The following is a 9,939-nucleotide window of genomic DNA, read 5'->3' as shown; positions in this document are numbered from 1 at the left end:
TTTTTTTTTTCCAGAAATATCGATTGCTGTTTGCAGTAGAAATGATCAAACATCAGGAGCATTTAGTAGAATTCAGCCACAACTTCTGTTTTGACATCACTGATCTGTTAGCTTCACATGAATACTCCCCAATAATAAAGTAAAATACCATTTCAAATGCCACATATTATCCAAGTATGGCTGATACCAAACCAGCTTATATAGTTTGTAATAATTCCTTCCAACTTTCTAAGTAAGCTTAGAGCTTTTTATTTCATACATTCTCAATAGCACTTTCTACCACATTTTTTTCTTTTATTTTCTAATGGTTCTGTTTAGAAGAGGAATAGAACAGTGGAGAATGAGGTTCCACATCTGTGATTAAGCAAACAGATGCACTAGTGTGATTCTATGTAGTGAGATCAAAATATTGCTACTCTAGAATCTCAGGATGGGAATGGAAGGGCTGTGATGTAACCGCAGGAGAGAGGCCTCAATGAGGCCCACACTCTGCTGCATGGGCAACAGAGATAATCTCAGGGGTTGTACAATTCAATACCAGAAGCAGACTTAAAGGGAACAGGCGCTACAACAGCCCATCTTTGAAGATGGCAGTTCAAGGCAATGTTTTCATATGTATCAATTTATCTCAGATGTGAGGTTAAACAACCCATTGCATACCTCACTATAATTTAGATCAGAGGATAGAATAGTAATATATAAGCACATGTAAATGCCTTGACCATCCCAAGAGCAGCATCCAAAGACACAGCATTTACTGACGTCACCATGCTTAAGGCAATGAGCCTCAGTTCTGAGTTTCCTTATATTAGTAAAGAATCATCAGAGGAACACTGAAGCCAGGCCAGCTCTACACTGTCTCCTCACATTTCAATACTTCATGCTGTTAAGTACTCAGAAGTCTCTATGGCTCTTTAACACGCAATACTTAATAATACTGTAAGGAATTCAAATCTAGATTATTTTAAATATTTTAACTAATATTCTTTGGGGACATAAGTGCTTTTTATATCAAAATTTAGGTGAAACAAGTTCAAGGATTATAAAATAAAATGAGAAGCTGCACACTGTAGCTATATTTGCTGAATTATTTGCTTTAGAAAACCATGACATTAACCGTCAAAAGCTATGTGACAGGAAACCCCTCCTCAAGCTCTTGTGCATTCCTGACCCACCATTATCTGGGCAGAAGACATTCCCCAGACACTCTGTTCTGCTTGTAGCAGCATCCATTAGTTCTTTCCCACAATCCTTTGAGATGGAACAGTCCCATCAAAGGATAAGTTTCCTTGCTTAAACTTTATCTGACATCTGACAGGGTTGTAAATCAGATGAAAGCAATAACAGCTAAGTCCTTGGAAAAGGCAGTTCTTGCCTTTCCTGGAACAGAGACCCCCATGTGCTCCTAAATGTCAGTAAAAGATGTGAGGTAACTGGACACTAATCAAGTGTCTGTGCACAAAAGATGCTTCGGCAGCAGCTCCCACTTCTGCCTTGGCTTCCCTGAGATCCCTGAGTTTCATGACATAAAAATATATTACTGCCAATAAAATCTCTCAAGACTGTCCATCTGTGCAGTGAGGATGTCCCAGCAGAGACTAACTGTAGCAGAAATGGGCCAGAGCAGCCCTGACAGAGTGATGCCACCTCCCTCTCTTGTGCATGTACCAGGCAGAAAGCACCCAAATGACATTTTGGAAGAGCTGTTTTTTAAGTTCATTCTCACATACAGTCAATAAAGAAAAAAGTAAAACAAAACCTTAACTCCTGTAGCACAGACTCCTTCTTAGGGAAGCCTGTGTTTAGGAAGGGCTGTTCTGTTTCCCCTCTGAATGAAATATATCCTAAGAATAAAACAGAACAACAAATACAGCAACATCAACTCACTCCGTCTTTTCCCGACATCCCCTTTGGAAGTTGCTGCTTCATTTAGAAGAACCATCCCCATGGTGATAGCAGCATCTACAGTAGTTGTCAAGGAAACCACAGACAGGTGCGAATAAAATCTGCTATTCTTTTTTCCTGGATCTAAATATAATGTTCCAGAATGGATAAAGGACAAATGTGAACAGGACAATCAATTCTTTGTATATTGCAATTACCAATCTTTGAGTTTGCCTTGATTTTTCAGACTTTCATAATACATATGAATTATACAGTTTTTTAAAACCAGTTATAAAATTTCAGTTTTCATAAAATATACACAACTTTAGTTACAGTAACACGCATTATTGGCAATTCGAGACTATTAGAATATATTTGTCATGATTCCTTTTTAATTTTTCCATTTTCATAGCATCTCTCTGCATATACATGTAGTTTTTCTTGAATTTCAAAAGTATTACTTCATGACTCTAAATACCTGACTCATGTAGCAAAAACAGTCACTTATATAAGCCGTACATAATCAAGCAAGCATATGACGGTGCGATCTAACCAACTGAGAAGGCCCTTGACCCTGACATTTGAAGCATGAACAACAGCCATGCTAGTTGCTATCTGTATTCACTGTCAACTTGTCTAGGTTTACAATCTCAAAGAGACAGCCTGGGCTGCTGCACATCTCAGAGGCTTACTGGAAGGGAGAAGATCCACTATGCATGTGTGTAGCACCGCCCTATGAGCTAGGATCCCAAACAGAATAAAAAGGAAAAGAAGTAATGGAGCTGGCCGAACACAGTGCTAATCTCTCTCTGATACCTGAAGGCAGATGCAATGTGACCACGTCTTGCTGACAGTTCCATGTCATAATGGACTGCATCTCCTTCAAAAAGTGAGTTAAAACAAACCCTTGTTTAATGTTGCTCTTGTCACATAGCTCATCACGACAACAAGACAAATGACACCACTCCTCTACTTCATATGTGCTTACAACTCATGGGTTTGCTCAGGCCATGGGCAAAGATGCCAGGGGTTATAGTGATGGGATCACTCTACTTCACAAATCAATCGTATCATGCTATTAAAACACTTTTAATAATATCTATTCCTAAGATTTTAGAACTCACCAATTCTGGAAATATATAGTATGCATCTGTTCACATGTCAAATAATGAGAAAAACAATAGAATGTTAGCTCAGATTTTCTTCCATTTCTTAATTCTGACTTTCTCGTCTTTATTTCTCCTGTTGCATATGTGAACACAGCACCACCAAGTCTCTTGATTCATCCCTAATCAGCAAAAGTGCAAACTGTACCACTAGGCTACGCCTACGTAAATGGAGGAAGTCAGGTAAAGTTAGGTAGAGTATACATTCCCACAATGAGGTAGTTTACACAGAGATAATATTTATATAACTGAACTTAGCCAGGTATATTACTTGTATCTGAGTTTGTGCCAGGACTCATTACTCAATGTCGGATACTAATACCCAACTCCTCACGTTATTCTTTTATGTTCTGATGTCTTCTCTTTATAAATGATTTTCAAACTATTCCAGCTATTATAGCATTGGAACTTTTTCTAGAAAAAATAAACTAGGAATCAAACCACTCTTTGTTAGTGCTGAACATTATGAGAGGTGAGCCCCACAGCCCTGTGGAGTGCTGTCTACCCGACCCTACACCATCATACATCACATGTTCTAACTAAACTTTCAAGACAGTCCTAGCACACAGGCCTGAGTCCACTGAAGTTTGAACATCACTAAAGTCCTGAGTCACATAGCTCTCGTTCTGTTATGAAAACTGTTCTGCAGAGCTGATGTGAGAGTAAGTCTACATTGTACCAATTCATTTCTTAGAAAATGTTTTGGATAATCTACCTATAAGGATTCTCTTAGTCTGTACTCACAGAGTGCCAATGATACATAATGGGAAATGAAGTAAAACTCCTGTCCTCTGCTCACAGGTGGGTTTCTAGTGTTCAGCCTCATTTCTGTTGTCATTATTTAACAAAAAAAACCTTTCATTGCAAATGGATACGACAGATGATGATCCTTAAGGAAGCTTTATTTCAATTTTAATCTTTTTCTCTAGCATTCATTTGTATTCATATATTTATATACAAATTACTTTTACATGTACTACACATTTACATGTACTATTTGATCAAATCTTTATAAATGTTAAAAATATAAAATTTTTAGAATTATGTATGTACTAAGACTAACATCAATATTAATATTCATTTCACGATTATATCTGACAAATAGCTATCTTAAATCTGTCAATAACATCGTAAGGAAAGTGATACAAAACTAATACTCCGATTTTAATGAGCAAAAAGACATATATAAAAAGTTTCAGGGTCAAATGGTACATAAACAAAACCACAGATATAGATTTGTGTTTATGAACACGCTCACAGACATAGTCTCAGTGGAGATTGAATCTTAGTGGTATAAGGATGTGCAGTCTCTTCCATAAAGGGATTCCTAACTATTCATAACATTATGTACTATAATGTAAAGTATAAAGTAACAGCAGGCTTAATATACAAGTGACAAAGGCTTTACCATATCACAAGAATAAGGTCTCTCAATTCTTTTGTGTCCTGAGGCATGGGCCACGGTGAGCATGGTTATATTCTGAGACAACACCAACATTTCTGCCAACGATCCCAACCGACTTCATGAAAAGTGCCTTCCCCTTTACTGTACCACTTCCTTAGAGTGGAGGCCTACTGAGCCACGCCTGGTCTATTCTAATTACCCAGTAACTCTAGCAACCAACTCTTGTTTACTGATCGACTGTGTTCTCTGACAACTTGATACGTGTTTTTTGTATGTTGTTTACTATCATCCCCACAAGTTTCCTATATATACATTTTTCTGTTTTATTTTGTAACTTAATGGGTCATTCATGTGTCACCGGTTTGGAACCCAGTTGACACATAAATGAAGACAATGACAGCCTATCTCCACAAACCATCAGTTGCCAATAGTTCACCAGGAAGAGAACCCATGCCCATGAACTCCTCCCTAATCCATGACTGACTCCAACTTACTTATTAACAGAACCAATATCCATGGACACTATCTAAAGTTCTTAATCTGGACATCAGAATACATGTTTCTTTGGTGACCTCCTTACTTGACTTAGGTATTCCAGGTGTTTCAGATACACACCCTGCACAATACTGAGGCTGCTTACTCCTTCTCACATCACCTTCTCCAACCACTTCAGAGAACAAACTGCTTTCCCTCTCCCTTTTCCTCTGTGTTAACAAAACCACAGCAGGATGAAGAACAGCCTAGTGACAGGGAATATAAATCTGTAGCCTATGACGCTAGACTCATTCTGCTTTCTCTTGGGCATTTAGCCATGCTTTGTATAAAGCGACCTCATCTAATGATGTATTTTACATAAAAGAAAGATATTCATACCAATAATTCTAAGCCACAAATAAACTATTATTGGGAACAATTTTAAAAAGAAAAATTTCAAAATTGATTTCTGAAACTTTTATTAGCTTTAACAAGTGTAAACTAATGTTTAAAGTACTCTGTCCATCCCCTTACCAGTTCTCTCTGGAGTAGGAATACACAGAATTAAGAAAGAATCACTACTGTGAGAATAAAGGGGATGGGGACTTTTAACTGTTGTATGTATTACTGCTAAATCTGTATAGACAACTTCACACTACTAGTGAAGGGTCGTTCTACGCTAAATCTCACCTCAATGCCAATGACCCAGGAAGTGAAACCTTGGAAAATTCCTGGCACGGCGTGATGGATGATCTACAACCAGCTTCTCACTTCTCACTACACATGCCTCATAGTTGAGAAACTTGCTACTTGGAGGAAATTATGGTTGTTTTGACCAATAAAATGTATTTCTGTGTTCCATTTGTGACTAGTGAAATTCCAAGTGGAAAAACAAAATCTCACACTTTATGTGTGCTATTGCATCTAGTACATATCTAGTACATGTAGACGAAAAGTAATAGCCTTTTGTCCTACTGTTGATATCAGATATACATTTGCCCTGCCATTAAGATGCCATTAGAGGAAAATTATATAAATACACACACTCCCACCCCCACAACCACCACTCACACCATGCTACAACCTAGGCAGAGATAATCAATCTAGCTTAAAATCAATACTTTGACATTAAATAGACAAAAAGAAATAGGAAAAAGACATTTAATATCTGTAAATGTTTCAGCATAACAGAAAATATAGTGTGACAAAATAATTACATATGAATTAGAAAATTATTGTAAGAGTTAATACTTTAAATGTCTTGAAATGTACTGCCAGAAAAATAGTGATTCGTTAACACAAATCTCTTCCTTACCTTTTCATCCCTTGGTATTTTAAAGGATACTCAGTACTAGAATGATGTGTGACTCTGCCACAAACTGAGCCTGGCTGCTTCCATGGATGTAGCTCTGTAAAGGAAGAAAACAAAAGCTTACAAATGGTGGACAGTAATTGTTTCACAGTTTTGTCAGGTATGTAACCTATACAGTCACCTACCAATTAAGTTCCTATTTATAAATCTTTTGAATAAATTGTAGTTAACTGTGAATACATTGGATGTTATCATAAACTATAGAAAACAACCTGATATACAAAAGTTATCTCACATGTATAAACTTAACAACTTTACCACACACACAACACAGACAGCAGTGGCGCTACAAGAGTTCCTTGTAAAGACACTGGGCAGCCTAAGTTAGCTATCACACTAGTTAACTTTGCTGTTTATTGCTTTAAAATTGACCTGCAAAACATCCATTCATTGTTTCCCACATTCCTAATATTTGGAAGAAGGAGTTAACCTTACAAGGCGCACATCTCTAACCCTAAAGCACTCTCTTATCATCCCTTATGGATGCTTTCTGCCATGCGCTTATTCTCTTTAATATTTTCAGTCAGCATACAATACATACAGCCTTCATTATGACCTTCTCATATATATATCACTGTACTCTGCTCTGACGAGCCATCCCAAATGGTCTCCCCTGTCCTCTCTACCCCCTATCGCTCCTGTCCCCAAGGAGTTACCCTTTCTAGAGAGTTGTTTAATGGTCCTTGTCTCAAGTTTTCCACACTGAAAAAAAATAGCATACTGCAATACAAATATGAATCCTCATTTTTATATCATATATAGTACATGATTGTATTTGAGTCCTAAGAGGTCACCTAGTGTATTCTGTTCAATCTTATTTTGCAACAACAAACAGCAGAGCTCACTGTGTGCTAATGAGGAGCAGGCTTAGGAACCAGTTATTCCTTCCTGGTTCACTCCTGGATAAACCATAAAATAAATTCAGTATTCTTTCATCACTCAAATCAAGAGCTCAATCAGATGCTTCTGCAAGTTTTTCCGAAGAAACATCTGTATTTTGTCGTCAGTGTTGGTCTTGGTACTCTGTATTGTTGGTGGTGCACACAACATGTGGTGGGTGGAGAAATGATGTTAGAGACACCTGTGCAAGTCAGAGCACAGCTCTATGGAGTCAGTTCTTTCCTTCCTCCTCCACCTTTGTGTCGGGTCCAGGGTTCAAAAGCAGGTCTCCAGACATGCTCTTCAAGAGTCTTACTTGCTGAGCTATCATGTCTATTCCATATATATACATATGTGTGTGTGTGTGTGTGTGTATAAAATCCTGATCTAAATCATCTTTGTTTCTCTGTCTCACTCTAAGTATTTCACAGTACATGGCCTTATCTGTAGGTGTGCTGCTATCTTCATTCTTTAAGCACAGTCTCAGAAAGCCCTTTATCAGTCACTTCTCATTTAATATACTTATTTCTAAAGTCCTATCATTTATATTCATTTCTGACTCTATTTAACGTTCTCATATGGCCACTATTATAACTTTGACAAAATAATCTCACTGATGATCATATAGGCCTGGATCCTCACAAACACATGAAAGTGGTGAAATTATTAAAAGAAAAAAAAAACCAGCAAAGCAAATAAGATACTAAAAAGTATTGTTGACATGTTTGGCTACAATTAAAGCAGATGGTTTTATTTTATTTATTTTTTTACTAATTTAATCATAGTTATAACAGTTATATCCACAAGAGTATAGTACTAGCTACTATTTATGGTCTGCTTATGCTGTTCGAGGTACTTAAGAATTCCACATGAAACATACAGAGAAATTTCAGGAGTCCTATAATATTAGTAAACTGGTTTATTACAGCATTTTATAGATGAGAGATGAAGAAATCTTTGGTCTTTGTGATTCAAAACTTGGGCTTTTGTTATAGTATGCTGTTATTTGCTAAATATGTGATAAGAATATATGATTTCCTATTTTAATCCTTTAACTAGCAAAAAAAAAATGTAGTTACATGTCATCTCCTTATGATAAAATGGAACTTAGGAATTTAATTTTTTGCTTCATATTGTACAACTAGTAAATTTCTACATGATACCAACAAAGATTAAAATATTTTTTTGTTAATAACCCTTAATTGGCATTCAGGTAAGTATCATTGGAATTTAAAGGAATTAATGTCAGTATTTATGCAACTGCCTAAAATACCTGAATATATCAGTTTAGGATAATATGCCCAAACTTATGTAACAACTGCATGACACATTGTCTATTCTAGAAACATAAAATGGAGAGAGATTAAGGCATTTTTTAAGCGAGTGGTTAAAAACGTTCCTGCTTGTTCTAAGCTATAGAATCCTCTCAAATCAAACGGTCTGTCGGGGTCACTGAGGAGCGACCACTACCAAACCCTCAAATGCATTGAGAAGGAAGCATTTCCCACACTTGCCTCACTTCATCTCTTTCTAAACTGCTCCACTGGATCACCTCCTCCTTCGTGCTGATCCCTGGATCCTCTTCCTCAGGGTTCATGGCAGCCTTGTTGTCAATGCTCAGCTACCTCCAACCTCTGGGGTGGCTCTTCTGTATCAAGGCATTCTCACCCAAGCTAAGCACTTCAGCATGGCTCTCACATTGCACTCTGACTTCATCCTGTTGTCATGAATAGACACTAGCCCCTGGTGGGCTGAAACTTACAAGGACTAGGCACAGATTTCCCATACACTTTCCTTTTTGCTCCAGAATGTGCAGTTTCTCTTGTCTCAGAGAACAGCACCTTGATTTACTCAATTTTTTGGGCTAAATCCTTGAAATCATTCTTGCGTCTTTTTTCCCCTTTCTCTCCTCTCTCCCATGCATCAAGTCATCAGAAAATACCACGGGCTCCACTTTTAAAGTCATCCCAATCCAGTGTCTGTCAGCACTTACAGGAGGAACTGGCAAAGGTGCCTAAGGAATAAAGTGCAAGATTTCCTGTCAGTTTAGTAATCATCACCCCTTGCTGAGATTACAGAAAGCCTCCTTCATTTCCTTTGCCTCTACCCTATCAGTCTATTTGTCAGTCAAGTTAACCCTGTTTAAAGCACATCAGATCCTATCAGAATTCTCCAATGCTTTCCAAAATGCGTGCAAGAAACATCTAACCACAGAATGCACTGTCTGTTTCCAGTCACAGTACCAAAGACTTGTGCTTAACGTTATTTGTATGTACTAAAGTAAAAAAAAAGAAAGAAAGAAAGAAAGAAAGAAAGAAAGAAAGAAAGAAAGAAAGAAAAAGAAAAATGAAAACAAAAGAACAAAGCACATGTGTTTGGCCCTTAGAGTAATCAATTCTCATAATGGACGTATAGCATCTGTGGCACCACAGAATGTTCTGAATCTGTAACTATGAACCTTGCCACAAACAAGTCAATTAAACTCAACTATGTCAACTTTAGGGAAGAGGATAGAATATACCTTAATAGGCGCCCATAAAATTAAGTACAAGAATGCTCTATTACGTTATTAATATAGTATCTGTCACTCTATAGCAACAGAAAGAGAGGAGAAATAGGGGAAAAAATGCAATGACCATGTCCAGTTTAACCAGAACAACTGGATAAATCAAGGTGCTGTTCCCTGAGATAAGAGAAACTGCACATTCTGGAGTATACTGGAAAAATACTCAAACGGACACCACTACATTAGCTTCTAC

The 9,939-nt window shown here is 37.3% G+C and overlaps 1 protein-coding gene across 1 annotated transcript in view; it reads right to left on the bottom strand.

The window, feature by feature from the left end:
- Tusc3 (tumor suppressor candidate 3) overlaps positions 1–9,939 on the bottom strand; it is a 157,705-nt gene that overhangs the window by 10,005 nt on the left and 137,761 nt on the right. Inside the window, exons 7-8 of the mRNA XM_028768237.1 lie at positions 6,275–6,338; positions 1,888–1,962 (exon numbers count right to left, since the gene is read on the bottom strand). Of these exons, the coding sequence (XP_028624070.1) occupies positions 1,888–1,962; positions 6,275–6,338 (139 nt within the window). The remainder of the gene's footprint in view (positions 1–1,887; positions 1,963–6,274; positions 6,339–9,939) is intronic.

This window comes from Grammomys surdaster, unplaced genomic scaffold, assembly GCF_004785775.1.
Source record: "Grammomys surdaster isolate TR1022 unplaced genomic scaffold, NIH_TR_1.0 185, whole genome shotgun sequence".
Taxonomy (NCBI): domain Eukaryota; kingdom Metazoa; phylum Chordata; class Mammalia; order Rodentia; family Muridae; genus Grammomys; species Grammomys surdaster.
Note: the sequence above shows the minus strand (reverse complement) of the source record. Positions and strands in the feature narration are given on the sequence as shown.